Source organism: Pan paniscus, chromosome 3 (genome assembly GCF_029289425.2).
Source record: "Pan paniscus chromosome 3, NHGRI_mPanPan1-v2.0_pri, whole genome shotgun sequence".
NCBI lineage: Eukaryota > Metazoa > Chordata > Mammalia > Primates > Hominidae > Pan > Pan paniscus.
Genome location: NC_073252.2, coordinates 73,409,420 through 73,432,535, shown reverse-complemented (window position 1 = coordinate 73,432,535; position 23,116 = coordinate 73,409,420). Strand labels below are relative to the sequence as shown.

The window sequence follows — 23,116 nt, the reverse complement described above, 5'->3', positions numbered from 1 at the left end:
TAGGAATAATACCACCTATCCACAGGATTTTCTGAAGATAAAATGAATTAATTATACAAAGCAGTCAAAAGAGGGTCTATCACAATAAATGCTAGTACCATTTATAAAAATAAAGATTTATGTTATCATTAAGCTAGTTATGAATACAATTAGTATTATTTGGCACTGAAACATATCTGCTTTAAATTACTTTACCGTGGGATGTCAATGGTAGAGAATCGATCAATACAAGCTCATCCGGGACTGCATGACTTGGAAGATATTTCTGCAGTTCTTTAAAGATGTATTCTTTTACTGAAGCATCTTTAGACACCATGAAGAGAATTAATTTTTCCTGATTATACCATGTAACTGCACAAGACTCCACTTGCTGAAGCTCTTCAGCAACCTATAAGACAGATTATCCTAATTTGCCAGTGAGGATATTTACAAACAAGCTTCCTAAAAGCTTATTTTTTTTTATGTCTGAAATCAAAACAGCTGAATTAAATTTTAGAATATACTGGAGATTTTTTAAAAATTGCTTTGCTACTGTTACTATTACTTGCACAGAGGGTTCATAATATTTTTCAAAATAATAGATCCTAAAGCAAAATAAGCCAGTTAAATTTCACAAATATCAAAATCTAATTTGTCACTTATTTAAAGAATAACCATCTCTTTATGCTGGGGATAAGGGACACCCTGAATTATTCATACCCTTTATTGTAATTCATCACTAACACAAAAATGTCAGGTGTAAATAATAGAGACCCCAGCATAGAAAATTGGTGGTGGCTGCTTCTACTACTTACATATATTAATAGATATTCAATATTTAAATAGTTCTACCTGTTGCACAAGTTCAATGTTAAGACGTTTGCCATGACGTTTGATCTGACTGTCTTTTCGTCCCAAAAAAAAAATCTCTCCATCTTTCACAGTCACAAAGTCTCCTGTAGCTCGCATTGTGCCAAGTGGTACTGTCACTTCATCATCAAGAAAACACACTCTGTTTCTGCCACCTTCCCAAGATATAAACACCAATGTCATAAAAATCCAAGGGAAATATATTAAAAACCATAAAATCAACATCTCCAAAAGTTCAGTGACTAAACTTCAAAATTTAAATATTAAAAGATGGGCTCATTTTAAAATGTTATCTGATAAAATCAGACACAATAAGTTCAGTAAATAAGCAGAGATAAAATGAAATTTATTTCTTAAAATTTATGGAATTAAAAAAATTCTTAGACTACTGATTAAATATAATTTTGGCTATAAATATAAATATGAAGGTCCAAGTTACAGTCTCTAAATTACTTTTATTAATGTATTAGACATTATTATCTGAAATAATTATTGTAACATTTGGTATTTCATGACTATATGAATGAGATTAAAAATTATCACTGAAAAGCATGAGATAGACAAAAGAAAAAGACGAAAGGAATAAAATTAACACATCAGATCATTTTTCTTGAAAAAAAAATTCCCAATCAACAAATATAAAACAACCTAAAAATACTTGGCCACTGCCTTCCTGAATTGTGAAGCCATTAGTATCTCTGACTTCAACTACTGTTCCAAGAAGTGGAAATCCCAGTTGTACAGGCAATTCACATCTATGAAAATAAGATCCAGAGCAGATTTAAAATTTTTCATTTGAATAGAATATTTTCCAATATATTTAAATCATACTGTACCAAATAAAGAAAAAAAAGTTTGTTACGCTCTAATTCAAAGACTGACAAGAGGAAAAGGTTAGGTGGAAAGGTAACCATATATGTTATTCATTACCATTTAGTACAAAAAGTTGTAGCAGTATCTTGGCACCAGCTATAGTAAGGAAGGTTCTGGATTCCCAACTTAAAATATCAGATACAATCATGTTTCTAAAATTATTACCCCAGCACCTATCAAAAACACTGTCAGTGTTAAGATCCTAGAAATATACAGCCTCTCTTCTCTATATAGTACAATGAAAACCCTTACTTGAGAGTAGAGTTAAGAGTCTTCTCTGGAATCCTATAAATGGTCGCCCAACTTGATACCTCTGTGATACCATAAACATTAAATATTTGTGTTTTATTGCCTTCTCCTCTCCAGCTTCTGAGAACTGTCAATGATGGAAACGCTTCACCACCAAGGGCTAATACTCGAAGAGAAGTAGTGGCTGACAAAACAGTTGACTTGATAAGCTGAGATCCAAATCTTCTAAGCAATGTTGGTGTTGCCTGTAGATACATTAAAAATAATTTATTTATTTTCCTTCACTTCTTTAAAAAGGTAAGCACTGTAGTTATTATTTCAAAGTTAACATTTGGAGCCCACATGGAAATGAAGGCTGTGTTTATCAAATGGGAAATCCCATTTGGAAAACTACTGGTGCAACATTATCTTCTTGTTTTTTTTTTTGTTTTTGTTTTTGGTTTTGTTTGTTTGTTTTTTGAGACAGCGTCTCACTCTGTTGATCAGGCTGGAGTGCAATAGCATGACCATGGCTCACTGCAGCCTCAACCTCCCAGGCCCAAGTCATCAACCCACCTCAGCCTCCTGAACAGCTTGGGACTACAGGCACGTACCACCACACCTAGCTAATTTTTTAAATTTTTTGTACAAATGGGGCCTGTGTTGCCTAGGCTGGTCTTGGACTCCTGGGCTCAAGCAATCCTCCCACTTTGGCCTCCCAAAGCACTAGGATTACAGGCATGAGCCACCATGCCTGGCCCAACATTATCTTCCTAATGTGGATATCACTTATGCTTTAGAAAAAAACTCAAGCAAAAATATTACTTATATTTCATCATACTGATTATACAAAAAGGTTTAGGATAAAAAGGACAAAATCTATAAAATCAATTTACCTTTCCTTTCTTACTCTGTATAAAAAGTATACAAAAGGGTTTAAAAATGTGCCTAAGTAGCTCTCTCCTCCCGCCGTCCAAGATGCCAAAAGGAAAGGCCAAGGGAAAAAAGGTGGCTCTGGCCCCTGCTGTTGTGAAGAAGCAGGAGGACAAGAAAGTGGTGAATCCCCTGTTTGAGAAAAGGCCTAAGAATTTTGGCACTGGGCAGGACATCTAGCCCAAAAGAGACCTCACTCACTTTGTGAAATAGCCCTGCTCTATCAGGTTGCAGCGGCAGAGAACCATCCCTCAATAAGCGGCTGAAAGTGCCTCCTGCGATTAACCAGTTCACCCAGGCCCTGGACCGCCAAACAGCTACTCAGCTGCTTAAGCTGGCCCACAAGTACAGACCAGAGACAAAGCAAGAGAAGAAGCAGAGGCTATTGACCTGGGCTGAGAAGAAAGCTGCTGGCAAAGGGGATGTCCCCAGTAAGAGACCACCTGTCCTTTGAGCAGGAGTTAACACCGTCAACACCTTGGTGGAGAACAAAGAAAGCTCAGCTGGTGGTGACTGCACACGTGGATCCCATCGAGTTGGTTGTCTTCTTGCCTGCCCTGTGTCATAAAATGGGGGTCCCTTACTGCATTATCAAGGGGAAGGGAAGACTGGGATGTCTAGTCCACAGGAAGACCTGTACCACTGTCGCCTTCACACAGGTTAACTTGGAAGACAAAGGCGTTTTGGCTAAGCTAGTGGAAGCTATTAGGACCAATTACAATGACAGATACGATGAGATCCACCATCACTGGGGCGGCAATGTCCTGGCTCCCAAGTCTGTGGCTCGCATCGCCAAGCTCGAAAAGGCAAACGCTAAAGAACCTGCCACTAAACTGGGTTAAATGTACACTGCTGAGTTTTCTGTAAATAAAAATAATTAAAATAATAGAAATTTTCCTTTAAAAATGTGCCTAAGTAAAACAATAATGAATAAAGATTTATAACAAAAGCTTTATTGAGGTATAACTGACATATAATAAACTATTTTAAGTATACAATTTAATATGTTTTATGTATATACTAGTAAAACCATCACCACAATCAAAATAATGAACATAACTGTCTTAGTTGATTTGGCTTACTATAACAAAAATACTGTAGACTAGGTAAGAAATGTAGTGCTCACGGTTCTGGAGATGGGGAAGTCCAAGATCAAGGTATGGGCAGACTTAGTGTCTGGTGAGTACTCTACTTCATAGATGGTACCTTCTTGCTGTGTTCTCGCATGGTAGAAGGAACCAACAAGCAACCTCAGGCTTCTTTTATAAGAGCACTAATCTCATTCATGAGGTTCCCACCCTTGTGACATAGTGATCTCCTGAAGGCCCCACATCTTAATACCAACAGATTGGGGATTAGATTTCAACATATGAATTCTGGAGAGACACACATTCAGATGACAGCAATATTTATCACTCCCAAAATTACCTGTGTACCACTGTTAGTCTCCTCTCCAACTGGACCCCTTATCCAGACAACCACTGATCTATTTTCTGTCGCTACAGATCAGAATAATCTTGTATAATTCCATTAATATAAATTATATATATAATTATATATAATTATGAATAGAAATTATATATTCCATTTATATAAATGGAATCATAAAATAAGTAGCCTGTTTTGGCCTGCCTTCTTTCACTCAACATAGATACAATTCATCTATGCTGCTAAGTGTATCAACAGTTTCATTCCTTTTTATTGCTAAGTGGTATTCTATAGTATGGATCAGGACTGGGTTTCACTGTTCCATATAACATTTAGGATCAACTTATTCATTTCTAACAAAAAAGCCTACTGGATTTTGCTGGGAAGTGTGTTTAATTTACAGATCAATTTGGGGAGAAATGCAATCTCAACAATATTAAAACTTCTAATCTATAAAGACAAAATATTATTTAGGTCTCTAATTTCTATCAACAATGCTTTATAGTTTTCAGTGTACAAATCTTGCTCTTTAGCTTTATTCCTATTTTATTGTTTTTGATGCTAGTGTAAATATTATCTTAATTTCATTTTTAGATTTTTCTTTAATACATATACCTATATATGTACAAATATATATATAGAAATACAATTGATTTTTGTATATTGATCTTCTATCCTCCAACCTGACTAAACTTTATTATTTCTAGTAGTCCTCCTCACCACCCCCACCCCCCTACAATATTTTCTATATACAGGATCACATCAACTGCATATAAAGAGTTGTACTTCCTCCTGTCCAAGGTAAGTACCTTTAGTTTTTTTCCTTCTTGCCTTATTGTACTGGCAAGAACCACCAGAATGTTGAAGTGGCAAAGGCAAACTTGCTTGCCTTGTTCCCAATGTTAGGGTCAAAGCATTCAGTCTTCTATCAAGTATGGTGTCATATTACCTGTAGTTCTATTGTAGGTGCCCTTCTTCATATTGGGAAAGTTCCCTTCTATTCCTAGTTTGTTAGGAGCTTTTTAAAAAATCATAAATGAGTGTTGGATTTTGCCAAATCCTTTCTCTGCATCCATTAAGATAGGTATGTGCTTTTTGTTCATTATTCTTTACGTAGTATATATCATCAATAGATTTTTGGATGTTAAACCAAACATGCATTCCTGGGATAAATCCCACATGGTCACCTTTAAATTTACTGAGACTTGTTTTGTGGCTTAGCATATGACTTATCCTATGAAACGTGCCAATGAGCTTAAAAAGAATTCTGCAATCATTGGATGGAGTGTTCCATATATGGCATTTGGTTGATAATGTTGTTCAAGTCTTCGATACTAGCTGATTTCTGTCTAGTTTTTCAATCAATTATTGAAAGTGGGATATTAAAATCTCCAACCATTGAGTTGTCTACTTATGTTTTCAATTTTGTCCATTTTTGTTTCATGTATTTGGAAGCTAGTTTTAGGAGGATATACATGTATAATTGTTACATCTTATTGATATAACAAAGTACTTATTGATATACTGACAATCTTATCCTTATAAAATTGTTATTGTTGCTTGCTTTTTTTTGTTGTTGTTGTTTTTGTTTTTTTTTTTGCTAGTGCATTTCTTTGCTAGTAACCTGCCTGGACTAAATCCATGAAGTCTGTCTCCCCTCATATATGTGGCCACTGATGTTGCTGCTTAGTTGTTTATTAAAAAATATATGTTCTTCTTTTTATTTTTTGTGAGACAGTTTCGCTCTTGTTGCCCAGGCTGAAGTGCAGTGCCGCAATCTCGGCTCATCACAACATCCGCCTCCTGCCTCCTGCCTCCCGCCTCCCGAGTTCAAGTGATTCTCCTGCCTCAGCCTCCTGAGTAGCTGGGATTACAGGCACCTGCCACCATGTGTGGCTAATTTTTTTGCATTTTTTTAGTAGAGACGAGGTGTGGCCAGGCTTGTCTCGAACTCCTAACCTCAGATGATACTCCCACCTCGGCCCCCCAGAGTGCTGGGAGTATAGGCATGAGTCACCTCACCGTGCCCGGCCTTATGTTCTTTTTCTTTCTTTTTTTTTTGAGACAGAGTCTCACTCTGTCTCCCAGCCTGGAGTGCAGTGGCACGATCTTGGCTCACTGCAATCTCCACCCCTCAGGTTCAAGCGATTCTCCTGCCTCAGCCTCCTGAGTAGCTGGGATTACAGGCACCTGCCACCATGTGTGGCTAATTTTTTTGTATTTTTTTAGTAGAGACGAGGTGTGGCCAGGCTTGTCTCGAACTCCTAACCTCAGATGATACTCCGACCTCAGCCTCCCAGAGTGCTGGGATTACAGGCGTGAGTCACCTCACCGTGCCCGGCCTTATGTTCTTTTTTTTTTTGAGACGAAGTCTCACTCTGTCTCCCAGCCTGGAGTGCAGTGGCACGATCTTGGCTCACTGCAATTGCCACCCCCCAGGTTCAGGCGATTCTCCTGCCTCAGCCTCCTGAGTACCTGGGATTACAGGCATGCACCACCGTGCCCAGCTAATTTTTGTATTTTTAGTAGAGACGGGGTTTCACCATCTTGGCCAGGCTAGTCTTGAACTCCTGACCTCGTGATCCACCCGCCTCGGCCTCCCAAAGGGCTAGGATTACAGGTGTGAGCCACCGTGCCTGGCCAATGTTCTTCTTTTTAAGTCTGAGTTCTTATGAGTCATCCCATGTGTAGAAAGCAAGTGATCAATCAATGATCACTAGACAGACTGTCCAAGTGTGGACTGTCCAAATGCGGACAGTCTGTCAAGTGAATGGTTGGACAGACAACTTGAAGTTTAATTCAGAAAAATGATTTAAGGTCACAGCTTATAAAATATTTATAAAGTAGAATGACTCTACATCCCAGTAGGTACTTACTGTCCCAAATCTGTATGTGGATAGGGGAGCTCATTCAAAGTTCAGGTCATTTTCAAGCCTGATCCATCTTTTATTTTCTATGGGCCCTTTTGTGTCTCTTATGTGCATGAACACAGCCTCAGGTTCAGTCAGGAGTTGCATCAGTCCTTTGGTCTCTGATTCACATGAGTGCAACCTCAGCCAGGAATATGCTTATCCCACCACCACTGCAATCTCAGGCTAGAAGAGCTGTTGACCTCTCAGGCTAGGGAGCTGTAGGCCTCCCTACTGGCCTACTTCAAGATCATCATTTCCACAGATGCTGCAGCTGGTCATGGGCATTACTGACTATTACAAATTAAGTGAGCCCCTTCAAACAGACAGAATCTGTGTGTTGACTGAATTGGGGTGGGGATGATAGGAGCAGACCCATACCAGAATGCCACTAAGTTCCACTATTTTTACACAAAATTCAGCAGTTTTAAAAAACATAAACATTTCTAAGATTGCTATATGTCTTTGGTTGATTTCCAAATGTTGAAATGATTGTTTTTTTTCCCACTTTGTCCAGCTTTATAGTTGCTTTTTTGGGGAAGATAATCTGTTAATCTCTTCACTTGGCCAGAGCCAAAAGTCACATGGGAATAAAGATTTTTAAATTGTTTCTCTCAATAAAATCCATACGGAGTTGTAACAGACAACCTGAATTTTAATTCAGAAAAACGATTTAAGGTCATGGCTTGTCAAAACATTTACATAGTAGAATGACTCTACACCCTCATAGGTACTTATGTCCCAGTTAAGATTCTGGTTTTTAGTAATAAATTATGATGGCAACACTATAAGGCATCCTAAATCATGCTCTTACCTGTTATGCCAAGAAGTTTATCATAATGAAAATCTCTTGTCAAAATAGGGGCTAAAATGGTCCTGGCTCTTCATTTTCACTAAGCCGAATTTCAATGTTGTGGCCTAACTTCTGGTGTTAAGTATAATATCAACTTTGAACTCAACAAATAAACGCACATCTACGAATACTCAGCAAAATAAAAAAAATGGAGGCCGAGTGTGGTGACTCACGCCTGTAATCCCAAGACTTTGGAAAGCCAAGGCGGGCAGATCACTTGAGGTCAGGAGTTCGAGACCAGCCTAGCCATGGTGAAACACTGTCTCTACTAAAAATACAAAAATTAGCAGGGTGTGGTGGCGCACACCTGTATTCCCAGCTACTTGGGAGGCTGAGGCATGAGAATCACTTGAACCCAGGAGGTGGAGGTTGCGGTGAGCCGAGATCACACCACTGCACTCCAGCCTGCGTGACAGAGTAAGATTCCATCTCAAAAAAATAAAAAATGAAAAATAAAAAAATTGAAATACTTTTCAGATGCTCATAAACTGAAATGCTAAATTGAGGGGCAGAATACAAGTCAGCATCCTTTGCTAGTAAATCATTCTAGACATACAAAAATGAGACTTAGTAGATAATAGAAAAAATAGGGAATGTTAAATTTCTTCTGAGTTTTTTAAGGAAAAACTCAGGAAAAATGGAAAACATTATTATGCTGACACATTCCTAGGTATCAACCTAATATTTTACTCTAAAATGTTTTACTTTTAGACCATGCATGGTGGCTCATGCCTGTAATCCTAGCACTTTAGGAGGCTGAGGTGGGATGAATTGCTTGAGCCCAGGAGTTCAAGACCAGCCTGGGCAACACAGGGAGACCCTGTCTCTACAAAAGATTTAAAAAATTAGCCAGGCATGATGGCATGCACCTGTGGTCCCAGCTACTCGGGAGGCTGAGGTGGGAGGATCACTTGAGCCCCAGAAGTCAAGGCTGCAGTGAGCTGTGAGCACGCCACTGTGCTCCAGCCTGGGTAACAAAGCAAGACCCTGTCTCAAAACAAAAAAGTTTTAAAGGGCATCAAGTTTAAATAATATAACTTTGTTACCAAGAGTATGTAAATAAAAAATGTCCAAATATATTTTAGGTTTGTGATAAACCAAAAATCAATCCTTTATTTCCCAAGAAACTCCTTATTCCTGAAACAAATAAAAGAGGTCTTTAATTTCCTCCAAAGCTTAGTCCATTTCACTTTGGAGGCCTTCTTCCCCCCCACAGTAACTCAAGATATTCTATTCTTTTCAATTTCCAAAGCTTTAGTAGTATGTGTTTGACAGCTTTTTTTGTTTGTTTGTTTGTTTGTTTGTTTGTTTGTTTTAGACTAAGTCTCGCTCTGTTGTCCAGGCTGGAGTACAGTGGTGTAATCTTGGCTCACTGCAACCTCCACCTCCTGGATTCAAGAGATTCCCCTGCCTCAGCCTCCTGAGTAGCTGGGATTACAGGTGTGCACCACCATGCCTGGCTAATTTTTGTATTTTTAGTAGAGACGGGGTTTTGCCATGTTAGCCAGGCTGGTCTTGAACTCCTGACCTCAGGTGATCCACCCACTTTGGCCTCTCAAAGTGCTGGGATTACAGGCGTGAGCCACCGTGCCTGGCCTTGACAGCATTTAAGAGCCCTGCTTCATGTCCAATTAGGTCTGGGTAAGGTTTTTATTTGTAAATAAAATCTATCTAAGGAGCGCTTTAGTAAATAAAAAAGTGTATATTATATTAAAGCAAAAATCCTTGATGACTTATATATCATTTGAAAGAAACTGGACTTAGGAGAGAAAAGATGAACCCTGGGGGTGGAGCCAAGATGGCTGAATAGGAGCAGCTCCAGTCTACAGCTCCCAGCGTGAGCGACGCAGAAGACGGGTGATTTCTGCATTTCCAACTGAGGTACCAGGTTCATCTCACTGGGGAGTGCCGGACAGTGGGTGCAGTGCACCGTGCGTAAGCCAAAGCAGGGCAAGGCATCGCCTCACCTGGGAAGCGCCAAGGGGTCAGGGAATTCCCTTTCCTAGTCAAAGAAAGGGGTGACAGACGGCACCTGGAAAATCGGGTCACTCCCACACTAATACTGCGCTTTTCCAACGGGCTTAACAAACGGCACACCAGGAGATTATATCCTGCACCTGGCTCGGAGGGTCCTATGCCCACGGAGCCTCGCTCATTGCTAGCACAGCAGTCTGAGATCAAACCGCAAGGTGGCAGCGAGGCTGGGGGAGGGGCGCCCACCATTGCCGAGGCTTGAGTAGGCAAACAAAGCAGCCGGGAAGCTCGAACTGGGTGGAGCCCAGCACAGCTCAAGGAGGCCTGCCTGCCTCTGTGGGCTCCACCTCTTGGGGGCAGGGCACAGACAAAGAAAAGGCAACAGCAACCTCTGCAGACTTAAATGTCCCTGTCTGACAGCTTTGAAGAGAGTAGTGGTTCTCCCAGCATGCAGCTTCAGATATGAGAACAGGTAGACTGCCTCCTCAAGTGGGTCCCTGAACCCCGGGTAGCCTAACTGGGAGGCACCCCCAGTAGGGGCGGACTGACACTTCACATGGCTGGGTACTCCTATGAGACAAAACTTCCAGAGGAACGATCAGGCAGCAGCATTTGCAGTTCACCAATATCCGCTGTTCTGCAGCCACTGCTGCTGATACCCAGGCAAACAGGGTCTGGAGTGGACCTCCAGCAAACTCTAACAGACCTGCAGCTGAGGGTCCTGACTGTTGGAAGGAAAACTAACAAACAGAAAGGACATCCACAGCAAAAACCCATCTGTACGTCACCATCATCAAAGACCAAAGGTAGATAAAACCACAAAGATGGGGAAAAAACAGAGCAGGAAAACCGGAAACTCTAAAAATCAGAGCTCCTCTCCTCCTCCAAAGGAACGCAGCTCCTCACCAGCAACGGAACAAAGCTGGACAGAGAATGACTTTGACGAGTTGGGAGAAGAAGGCTTCAGAAGATCAAACTACTCTGAGCTAAAGGAGGAAGTTCGAACCAATGGCAAAGAAGTTAAAAAACTTGGAAAAAAAATTAGACAAATGGCTAACTAGAATAACCAATGCAGAGAAGTCCTTAAAGGACCTGAGCTGAAAACCATGGCACGAGAACTACATGACAAATGCACAAGCCTCAGTAGCCAATGGGATCAACTGGAACAAAGGGTATCAGTGATGGAAGACGAAATGAATGAAATGAAGTGAGAAGAGAAGTTTAGAGAGAAAAGAATAAAAAGAAATGAACAAAGCCTCCAAGAAATATGGGACTATGTGACAAGACCAAATCTACGTCTGATTGGTGGACCTGAAAGTGACGGGGAGAATGGAACCAAGTTGGAAAACACTCTGCAGGATATTATCCAGGAGAACTTCCCCAATCTAGTCAGGCAGGCCAACATTCACATTCAGGAAATACAGAGAACACCACAAAGATACTCCTCAAGAAGAGCAACTCCAAGACACATAATTGTCAGATTCACCAAAGTTGAAATGAAGGAAAAAATGTTAAGGCCAGCCAGAGAGAAAGGTCAGATTACCCACAAAGGGAAGCCCATCAGACTAACAGCTGATCGCTCGGCAGAAACTCTACAAGCCAGAAGAGAGTGGGGGCCAATATTCAACATTCTTAAAGAAAAGAATTTTCAACCCAGAATTTCATATCCAGCCAAACTAAGCTTCATAAGTGAAGGAGAAATAAAATCCTTTACAGACAAGCAAATGCTGAGACATTTTGTCACCACCAGGCCTGCCATAAAAGAGCTCTTGAAGGAAGCACTAAACATGGAAAGGAACAACCGGTACCAGCCACTGCAAAATCATGCCAAATTGTAAAGACCATCAAGCCTAGGAAGAAACTGCATCAACTAATGAGCAAAATAACCAGCTAACATCATAATGACAGGATCAAATTAACACATAACAATATTAACCTGAAATGTAAATGGGCTAAATTCTCCAATTAAAAGACACAGACTAGCAAATTGTATAAAGAGTCAAGACCCATCAGTGTGCTGTATTCAGGAAACTCATCTCACGTGCAGAGACACACATAGGCTCAAAATAAAAGGATGGAGGAAGACCTACTAAGCAAATGGAAAACAAAAAAAGGCAGGGGTTGCAATCCTAGTATTGGATAAAATAGACTTTAAACCAACAAAGATCAAAAGAGACAGAGAAGGCCATTACATAATGCTAAAGGGATCAATTCAACAAGAAGAGCTAACTATCCTAAATATATATGCACCCAATACAGGAGCACCCAGATTCATAAAGCAAGTCCTTAGAGACCTACAAAGAGACTTAGACTCCCACACAATAATAATGGGAGACTTTAACACCCCACTGCCAACATTAGACAGATCACCGAGACAGAAAGTTAACAAGGATATCCAGGAATTGAACTCAGCTCTGCACCAAGCGGACCTAATAGACATCTACAGAACTCTCTACCCCAAATCAACAGAATAAACATTCTTCTCAGCACCACACCACACCTATTCCAAAACTGACCACATAGTTGGAAGTAAAGCACTCCTCAGCAAATGTAAAAGAACAGAAATTATAACAAACTGTCTCTCAGACCACAGTGCAATCAAACTAGAACTCAGGATTAAGAAACTCACTCAAGAACCTCGGCGCAGCGAGCGCGGGCGGCCACCCAGGGCCAGGGGGCGGTGGCGGCCAAGGTCCGACCGGGTGCCAGCTGTTCCCAGCCCCCGCCTCGGGCCCGCCGCCGGCGCCGCCATGGGCAAGAAGCACAAGGCCGAGTGGCGCTCGTCCTACGAGGATTATGCCGACAAGCCCCTGGAGAAGCCTCTAAAGCTAGTCCTGAAGGTCGGAGGAAGTGAAGTGACTGAACTCTCAGGATCCGGCCACGACTTCAGTTACTATGATGACAGGTCAGACCATGAGCGAGAGAGGCACAAAGAAAAGAAAAAGAAGAAGAAGAAGTCCGAGAAGGAGAAGCATCTGGACGATGAGGAAAGAAGGAAGCGAAAGGAAGAGAAGAAGCGGAAGCGAGAGAGGGAGCACTGTGACACGGAGGGAGAGGCTGACGACTTTGATCCTGGGAAGAAGGTGGAGGTGGAGCCGCCCCCAGATCGGCCAGTCCGAGCGTGCCGGACACAGCCAGCCGAAAATGAGAGCACACCTATTCAGCAACTCCTGGAACACTTCCTCCGCCAGCTTCAGAGAAAAGATCTCCATGGATTTTTTGCTTTTCCTGTCACGGATGCAATTGCTCCTGGATATTCAATGATAATAAAACATCCCATGGATTTTGGCACCATGAAAGACAAAATTGTAGCTAATGAATACAAGTCAGTTACGGAATTTAAGGCAGATTTCAAGCTGATGTGTGATAATGCAATGACATACAATAGGCCAGATACCGTGTACTACAAGTTGGCGAAGAAGGTCCTTCACGCAGGCTTTAAGATGATGAGCAAACAGGCAGCTCTTTTGGGCAATGAAGAGACAGCTGTTGAGGAACCTGTCCCTGAAGTTGTACCAGTACAAGTAGAAACTGCCAAGAAATCCAAAAAGCCGAGTAGAGAAGTTATCAGCTGCATGTTTGAGCCTGAAGGGAACGCCTGCAGCTTGACGGACAGTACCACAGAGGAGCACGTGCTGGCGCTGGTGGAGCACGCAGCTGATGAAGCTCGGGACAGGATCAACCGGTTCCTCCCAGGCGGCAAGATGGGCTACCTGAAGAGGAACGGGGACGGGAGCCTGCTCTACAGTGTGGTCAACACGGCCGAGCCAGACGCTGATGAGGAGGAGACCCACCCGGTGGACTTGAGCTCACTCTCCAGTAAGCTACTCCCAGGCTTCACCACGCTGGGCTTCAAAGACGAGAGAAGAAACAAAGTCACCTTTCTCTCCAGTGCCACTACTGCGCTTTCGATGCAGAATAATTCAGTATTTGGCGACTTGAAGTCGGACGAGATGGAGCTGCTCTACTCAGCCTACAGAGATGAGACAGGCATGCAGTGTGCGCTAAGCCTGCAGGAGTTTGTGAAGGATGCTGGGAGCTACAGCAAGAAAGTGGTGGACGACCTCCTGGACCAGATCACAGGCGGAGACCACTCTAGGACGCTCTTCCAGCTGAAGCAGAGAAGAAATGTTCCCATGAAGCCTCCAGATGAAGCCAAGGTTGGGGACACCCTAGGAGACAGCAGCAGCTCTGTTCTGGAGTTCATGTCGATGAAGTCCTATCCCGACGTCTCTGTGGATATCTCCATGCTCAGCTCTCTGGGGAAGGTGAAGAAGGAGCTGGACCCTGACGACAGCCATTTGAACTTGGATGAGACGACGAAGCTCCTGCAGGACCTGCACGAAGCACAGGCAGAGCGCGGTGGATCTCGGCCGTCGTCCAACCTCAGCTCCCTGTCCAACGCCTCCGAGAGGGACCAGCACCACCTGGGAAGCCCTTCTCGCCTGAGTGTCGGGGAGCAGCCAGACGTCACCCACGACCCCTATGAGTTTCTTCAGTCTCCAGAGGCTGCGGCCTCTGCCAAGACCTAACTCTAGACCACCTTCAGCTCTTTTATTTTTTTAGTTTTATTTTGCACGTGTAGAGTTTTTGTCATCAGACAAGGACTTTGATCCTGTCCCCTTTGGCATGCGGGAAGCAGCCCTGGGGAGGTAATGAATTGTCTGTGGTATCATGTCAGCAGAGTCTCCAAGCCCCACGAACCCTGGGGAGTGGAGTCATACGCTAAGGCCATATGGCCATCATGTCAGCAGAGAGAGTCTCTGTACACAGCCCTGTGAACCCTGAGGAGTGGAGTCATACACGAAGGGCGTGTGGCCATCGTGTCAGCAGAGAGAGTCTCTGTACACAGCCCCGTGAACCCTGAGGAGTGGAGTCATATGCGAAGGGTGTGTGGCCAGGCCGCAGAGCTGCGTGCCGTCTGTGTCCGAGCATCACGTGTAGCTCCAGCCCTTATTTCTGCCAGTGTAGACACCTCTGTCTGCCCCACTGTCCTGGGGTCGCTCTTGGGAGGCACAGGCATGGGTGTGTCTGGCCTCATTCTGTATCAGTCCTGCGTGTTCCTGTCATAGCTTGTGTTTCCCAGGCAGGCCATGGTAGGGGCCTCGCAGGGGCCACTGGGGAGCACAGGGCCAGGCTGGGGTGAGGAGAGCTCCCCTGTTTTCTGTTTAATTGAGCCTGGGAAAGGAGTGTGTTCTGCCTGCCCGTTACAGTGGAGCGTTCCGTGTCCATAAAACATTTTCTAACTGGGAAAAAAAAAAAAAAAAAAAAGAAACTCACTCAAAACCTCTCAACTACATGGAAACTGAACAACCTGCTCCTGAATGACTACTGGGTACATAATGAAATGAAGGCAGAAATCAAGATGTTCTTTGAAACCAACGAGAACAAAGACACAACATACCAGAATCTCTGGGACGCATTCAAAGCAGTGTGTAGAGGGAAATTTATAGCACTAAATGCCCACAAGAGAAAGCAGGAAAGATCTAAAATTGACAACCTAACATCTTAATTAAAAGAACTAGAGAAGCAAGAGCGAACACATTCAAAAGCTAGCAGAAGGCAAGAAATAACTAAGATCAGAGCAGAACTGAAGGAAATAGAGACACAAAAATCCCTTCAAAAAATCAATGAATCCAGGAGCTGGTTTTTTGAAAAGATCAACAAAATTGATAGACTGCTAGCAAGACTAATAAAGAAGAAAAGAGAGAAGAATCAAATAGATGCAATAAAAAATGACAAAGGGGATATCACCACCGATCCTACAGAAATACAAACTACCATCAGAGAATACTATAAACACCTCTATGCAAATAAACTAGAAAATCTGGAAGAAATGGATAAATTCCTCGACACATACACCCTCCCAAGACTAAACCAGGAAGAAGTTGAATCTCTGTATAGACCAATAACAGGCTCTGAAATTGAGGCAATAATTAATAGCCTACCAACCAAAAAAAGTCCAGGACCAGGTTGATTCACAGCCGAATTCTACCAGAGGTACAAGGAGGAACTGGTACCATTCCTTCTGAAACTATTCCAATCAATAGAAAAAGAGGGAATCCTCCCTAATTCATTTTATGAGGCCAGCATCATCCTGATACCAAAGCCTGGCAGAGACACAACCAAAAAAGAGAATTTTAGACCAATATCCTTGATGAACATTGATGCAAAAATCCTCAATAAAATACTGGCAAACCAAATCCAGCAGCACATCAAAAAGCTTATCCACCATGATCAAGTGGGCTTCATCCCTAGGATGCAAGGCTGGTTCAATATATGCAAATCAATAAACATAATCCAGCATATAAACAGAACCAAAGACAAAAACCACATGATTATCTCAATAGATGCAGAAAAGGCCTTTGACAAAATTCAACAACCCTTCATGCTAAAAACTCTCAATAAATTCGGTATTGATGGGATGTATCTCAAAATAATAAAAGCTATTTATGACAAACCCACAGCCAGTATGATACTGAATGGACAAAAACTGGAAGCATTCCCTTTGAAAACTGGCACAAGACAGGGATGCCCTCTCTCACCACTCCTATTCAACACAGTGTTGGAAGTTCTGGTCAGGGCAATTAGGCAGGAAAAGGAAATAAAGGGTATTCAATTAGGAAAAGAGGAAGTCAAATTGTCCCTGTTTGCAGATGACATGATTGTATATCTAGAAAACCCCATCGTCTCAGCCCAAAATCTCCTTAAGCTGATAAGCAACTTCAGCAAAGTCTCAGGATACAAAATCAATGTGCAAAAATCACAAGCATTCTTATACACCAATAACAGACAAACAGAGAGCCAAATCATGAGTGAACTCCCATTCACAATTGCTTCAAAGAGAATAAAATACCTAAGAATCCAACTTACAAGGGACGTGAAGGAACTCTTCAAGGAGAACTACAAACCACTGTTCAAGGAAATAAAAGAGGATACAAACAAATGGAAGAACATTCCATGCTCATGGGTAGGAAGAATCAATATCGTGAAAATGGCCATACTGCCCAAGGTAATTTATAGATTCAATGCCATCCCCATCAAGCTACCAATGACTTTCTTCACAGAATTGGAAAAAACTACTTTAAAGTTCATATGGAACCAAAAAAGAGCCTGCATTGCCAAGTCAATCCTAAGCCAAAAGAACAAAGCTGGAGGCATCATGCTACCTGACTTCAAACTATACTACAAGGCTACAGTAACCAAAACAGCATGGTACTGGTACCAAAACAGAGATATAGATCAATGGAACAGAACAGAGCCCTCAGAAATAATGCCACATATCTACAACTATCTGATCTTTGACAAACCTGACAAAAACAAGCAATGGGGAAAGTATTCCCTATTTAATAAATGGTGCTGCGAAAACTGGCTAGCCATATGTAGAAAGCTGAAACTGGATCCCTTCCTTACACCTTATACAAAAATTAATTCAAGATGGATTAAAGACTTACATGTTAGACCTATAACCATAAAAACCCTAGAAGAAAACCTAGGCAATACCATTCAGGACATAGGCATGGGCAAGGACTTCATGTCTAAAACACCAAAAGCAATGACAACAAAAGCCAAAATTGACAAATGGGATCTAATTAAACTAAAGAGTTTCTGCACAGCAAAAGAAACTACCATCAGAGTGAACAGGCAGCCTACAGAATGGGAGAAAATTTTTGCAACCTACTCATCTGACAAAGGGCTAATATCCAGAATCTACAATGAACTCAAAGAAATTTACCAGAAAAAAACAAAAAACCCCATCAACAAGTGGGCAAAGGATATGAACAGACACTTCTCAAAAGAAGACATTTATGCAGCCAAAAAACATATGAAAAAATGCTCATCATCACTGGCCGTCAGAGAAATGCAAATCAAAACCACAATGAGATACCATCTCTCACTAGTTAGAATGGCGATCATTAAAAAGTCAGGAAACAACAGGTGCTGGAGAGGATGTGGAGAAATAGGAACACTTTTACACTGTTGGTGGGACTGTAAACTAGTTTAACCATTGTGGAAGTCAGTGTGGCGATTCCTCAGGGATCTAGAACTAGAAATTCCATTTGACCCAGCCATCCCATTACTGGGTATATACCCAAAGGATTATAAATCATGCTTCTATAAAGACACATGTGCACGTATGTTTATTGTGGCACTATTCACAATAGCAAAGACTTGGAAGCAACCCAAATGTCCAACAATGATAGACTGGATTAAGAAAATGTGGCACATATACACCATGGAATACTATGCAGCCATAAAAAATTATGAGTTCATGTACTTTGTAGGGACATGGATGAAGCTGGAAACCATCATTCTCAGCAAACTATCGCAAGGACAAAAAACCAAACACCGCATGTTCTCACTCATGGGTGGGAATTGAACAGTGAGAACACATGGACACAGGAAGGGGAACACCACACACGGGGGACTTTTGTGGGGTGGGGGGAGGGGGGAGGGATAGCATTAGGAGAGATACCTAATGCTAAATGATGAGTTGATGGGTGCAGCACACCAACATGGATGGCACATGTACACATATGTAACAAACCTGCACGTTGTACACATGTACCCTAAAACTTAAATTAAAAAAAATAACAAATGTAAATATAACGCCCCCCCAAAAAAAAAGAAAAAGAAAAGATGAACCCTGACAACACAGCTAAAATTCAGAATAAGAAAAGGCACGTGCCTTACACAAAGGAAAGGACAGCCTGTCAGCTTCTATACCTCTCCTCCTTACTCAAACCAAGTCAAATGTGATCTGCTGATGACATTCCCAATAACTATTGTGAGATAAATAAAATCACCATGAAACTATATGCAAAATTTGTCATGTTCTTGGAAAAGAGTAAGTTTCTATCAGTTTCTCAGAAAAATTTGATCCCAAAAAGGTTAAAAACAACTGCTAAAGTAAATTTATCTGAGATTGTGCTAAAACATCAAACAAGGGGATGAGATTTAAAGAGGTAGAATTCATTGACCTGACATAGAAGGAAAGCCTCCTTCCCTTTTAGTAACTGTCAATCAAATCTATCAAGGAACTTTGCAAACATTCCGTGAGAAATATGCTCTTTGAGTTTAACAGGTAAATAAAACAGTTATAGTAAAATCTTATCCAGATCCACAGAATTCATGGAATGACTCTCTAACAGATGAGAATTTATATCCCCTCACACCCAACAAGCCACACTGCTGTACTCGGTTCATATATATACATGAATTAGGATGAAAAACACATTGCCTTAAAGAAGTTCAAAGTATCAAATTTTGTTTTTATAGCAGAAATTTAATATCCTCTCTCGTTACCCTGGATAAAAATCTGATAATTTTAGTTTATCAAAATAGAAAGTGGAAGGTGGGTGTGGTGGCTCACACCTGAAATCCCAGGACTTTGGGAGTCCAAGGCGAGCAGACTGAGGAGTTTGAGACCAGGAGGCCAGGAGTTCAAGACCAGCCTGGCCATCATCACAAAATGCTGTCTCTATTAAAAATACAAAAATTAGCTGGGCGTGGTGGTACACACCTGTAATCCCAGCTACTCAGGAGGCCAAGGCACAAGAATCTCTTGACCCCGGGAGACAGACATTGCAGTGAGCCGAGGTCATACCACTGTACTCTAGGCTGGGTGACAAGAGTGAGACTCTGTCTCAATTAAAAAAAAAAAAAAACAGACAATGGAAACTAATAATCAAGATGCACATATGCACACAGGTATACGAATATAACACACTATGGTCTGAATGTTTCTGTCTTCCCCTCAAATTTGTATGTTGAAATCCTAACTCTCAGGCCAGGTACAGTGGTTCACGCCTGTAATCCCAGAACTTTGGAGGCTGAGGCAGAAGGATCCCTTGAGGCCAGGAGTGACATCGGCCTAGCCAACATGGTGAAACCCTGTCTCTACCAAAAATACAAAAATTAGCCCGGTGTGGTGGCGGGTGCCTGTAATCCCAGCTACTCAGGAGACTGAGGCACAAGAATCGCCGGAACCCAGGAGGCAGAGTGAGCCAAGATCACGCCACTTCACTGCAGCCTGGGCAACACAGCAAGACTGTCAAAAGAAAGAGAGAGAGAGAGGGGGACAGAAAGAGAGAGAGAAAGAAAGAAAAGAAAAGAAAAGAAATTCTAACTCTCAAGGCAATGGTATTAGGAGGTAGGGCCTTTGTGAAGTGATTAGGTCATGCAGGCAGAGACCTCATGAATGAGATTAGTGCCCTTATAAAACCCTTTCCATCAAGTGAGGACCCAGTGAAAAGACTGCAGTCTAATCAATCAGCGAGTGGGCCCCTCGTGAGAGATCAAATCTCCTGATGACTTAATCTTGGACTTCTCACCTCCAGAACTATAAGAAATAAATGTCTGTTGTTTATAAGCTATCCAGTTTATGGTATTTTGTTACAGCAGCCTGAATGGACTCACACACACAATCAGGAACTATGCTACACTGTCTCATTTAATTCTATTTGAGATGGGTATTATTTCCATTTACAGATAAAACCTGAGGCTCACAGCAGTTAAACATTTAACTAAGATATCTACATATTATGATATGCATATAATACTGCTAATTCTCTAGTACCGTTAGCTACTTACAATGTAGTAACTCAAGGCTTGTGTACCAGTCATATACTTGTGTACCCGCATGACCTAATCACCAGTCAGATACACATTTAAATAACATTTTAAAAGGCCAAATTTCAAAAATACTTGTTTCTGTAGGTTAATGTAAAGTACACTGATGTAAAAATAAGAAAATCTATATTCCTAACTTGATTATAATTTAATTTACTTATACTAGCTTTTCATGAGAAACACAACATACATAGATTTTAAGACAGAAGAGGCAGCCTATCCTTCTCAAATCCAACAAATCTGAGTCAAAGTCAAGGTCCTCTAATTATTATAGTATGCACAAAATACATAATAAAAGAATTTTCTAGGCAGAATTCATTTATCTTTTTTCATTTTCAAATAAACAAACAAAAAAGTCACATCCTGAGGATACAGCCCTTGATAATCTAACCAGATTATATTAATCCATTGTAAAGAACTACAGGAATACAAAATATTCTCTAAAACACTTAAAATATTGAAAAATGATAAACAAAACGTTCATTGCTACTAAAATGTACCTGCAAAACAGTCACCCTATGATGGGAAAAGAGAACGCTGGCTAATTTTGATGGGAGCAACTTGATGGAAGTTGGTACAATAAGCAGAGAGGCACCACTTGATAGAGCAAGAAATATTTCCACAACAGAAGGATCGAAGGTCAGAGGTGAAGCCAGAAACAAAACATCTTCTTGTGTGATGTCAAAAAGTACCCTAAGGCAAAACAGAATGCAGTTATGAGAAACGTCAAACATTCAGTAAGCACATATCCTAAAAAAGTGTTCGTGTGTTTATGATGATCAAGTTTCTGAATGTTGGCCAGATTTTATTCTTCTCTCTTAAATTAGCCAAAATGGTGCTATCAAAATTCAGGAAATCTTCTTTATAAAAGAATTAACAGCTATTTAAAGCAATATCCACGTTTTACCAGACATATTTTATCATCTGTGATGACTTTGAGGTGTCAACTTGGTTTGATTGAACTACTGTCCCCGGAATTTCCTCTCTAGTATGTTTCCTGTTAGGGAAGGAGACAAGGGATATTCTCTTGAGAGCTGAAGAACAGAAGGGAGGCTGCTGCTTAGCAGCACACACGCCTTCTTCAAGCAGTTATTCAATCAAACCCTGTAGTCCCTAATCAGCTGATTTACTTAATCAAAAGGGAGATTATCCAGGGTTGGCTGGATTTACTTGGAAGGCCTTTAGAAGAAGTTTTAGGCCTTCTCTGATGAAGAGGCCCAAACAGCAGCTGGGTCTGCAATTAATCTCCCTTCTTCCCAATCTGATTTCACCTGGGACAGTCTCATGGCCACGGGATTCCAGCCTGCTTGTGATCACCCCTTCCTAACTGATCCCTATGGACTTTAGACTTGCTTAGCCAGGCCCCACAATTGTGTAAACCAATTTCTTATAATCAATCCCTGATCTAACTCCTGGTTCTGCTCCTCTGGCAGAATCCTTATTCTGTCATACTTATTCAATGATGTTTAATAGAGACTTCCGACTCCCCTTTCTATTTAGCATTTTCTTTCAGTATCTGAACAAAAAGCAGAATTAGAATATATGTGGTTAGGCTCTTATACAGCATGGGTAGTCATTGTTGAGCCTATGACACTATTTTAATTTGAACACACAAACACCACTACATCTAAAAGCATCTTAATTTCAAAAAAGCTTCAAATATGGTATAAACATTTTAAAAATTATAACTATGTATATGGTGTCTCAGGTAAAATAAAAACTCATTGTGTGTTAAAGATGTAGGGGCCGAAAGAAAGGCTGTGATACCTTTCCTCCCCATCATAAGGCTCACAGCCAACACTCTTATAAACAAAAGACAGTTTAACAACAGAAAAGCATGACAAATTTATTTAATCAAAGTTTTATGAAACATGGGAGGCTTCAGAATGAAGATCCAAGGACCCAAGGGAAAAGTGTCCATTTTAATGCTTAGATTCAATAGAGTGGACAGCGGTGTAGAAATGTGATTCAACAAAAAGGGAATGAGTAATAAACTGAGTGGGAAAATCCAGCAAGGCCTGTCCTTTTAAATTCCTGGCCTCTCTGTGTGGCATTTCTTCCTCCCATGTATAGGGCAGGACCCTTTCTGGAATGAGTCTTATGTTCTACTTTCAGACAAGGTAAGTAAGAGCAATTTCTTTACAGCCAGCTCTTACATATAAAGGTTAGAGTAATATTTCTATACTTCTAGTTTTTTTTTTTTGTTTTTTGAGAAAAGTCTCGCTCTGTCACACAAGGTGGAGTGCAGTAGCATGATCTCGGCTCACTGCAACCTCTGCCTCCCAAGTTCGAGCGATTCTCCTGCCTCAGCTTCCCGAGTAGCTGGGATTACAGGCATGCATCACCACACCTGGCTAATTTTTTTGAATTTTTAGTAGAGACTGGGTTTCAACCATGTTGATCAGGCCGGTCTCGAACTCCTGACCTCAAATGATCC

General features: G+C 41.3%; 2 protein-coding genes and 1 pseudogene across 12 annotated transcripts in view; 2 read left to right on the top strand and 1 right to left on the bottom strand.

The window, feature by feature from the left end:
- AASDH (aminoadipate-semialdehyde dehydrogenase) overlaps positions 1-23,116 on the bottom strand; it is a 56,074-nt gene that overhangs the window by 14,800 nt on the left and 18,158 nt on the right. For 10 of the 11 annotated variants that reach the window (XM_055111522.2, XM_063603811.1, XM_063603813.1 and 7 more), the window contains 5 exons: positions 21,180-21,372; positions 1,975-2,216; positions 1,498-1,604; positions 832-1,004; positions 196-388 (listed from right to left, as the gene is read on the bottom strand). In XM_055111522.2, coding sequence (XP_054967497.1) covers positions 196-388; positions 832-1,004; positions 1,498-1,604; positions 1,975-2,216; positions 21,180-21,372 — 908 coding nt within the window. Of the gene's footprint in view, positions 1-195; positions 389-831; positions 1,005-1,497; positions 1,605-1,974; positions 2,217-21,179; positions 21,373-23,116 lie in introns of those variants that run through there. The other variant, XM_055111526.2, reaches the window with a different exon arrangement.
- On the top strand, positions 2,237-3,725 carry LOC100991530 (large ribosomal subunit protein eL8-like; annotated as a pseudogene).
- LOC103783367 (bromodomain-containing protein 9) lies at positions 12,688-16,123 on the top strand. The gene has a single exon (XM_008954369.6). The coding sequence runs from the start codon at positions 12,798-12,800 to the stop codon at positions 14,577-14,579; it is 1,782 nt and encodes a 593-aa protein (XP_008952617.3). The 5' UTR covers positions 12,688-12,797; the 3' UTR covers positions 14,580-16,123.

Bases quoted from the DNA above. Each gene is read 5' to 3' on its own strand.
- LOC103783367 (XM_008954369.6), top strand. From the start codon at position 12,798: ATGGGCAAGAAGCACAAGGCCGAGTGGCGCTCGTCCTACGAGGATTAT.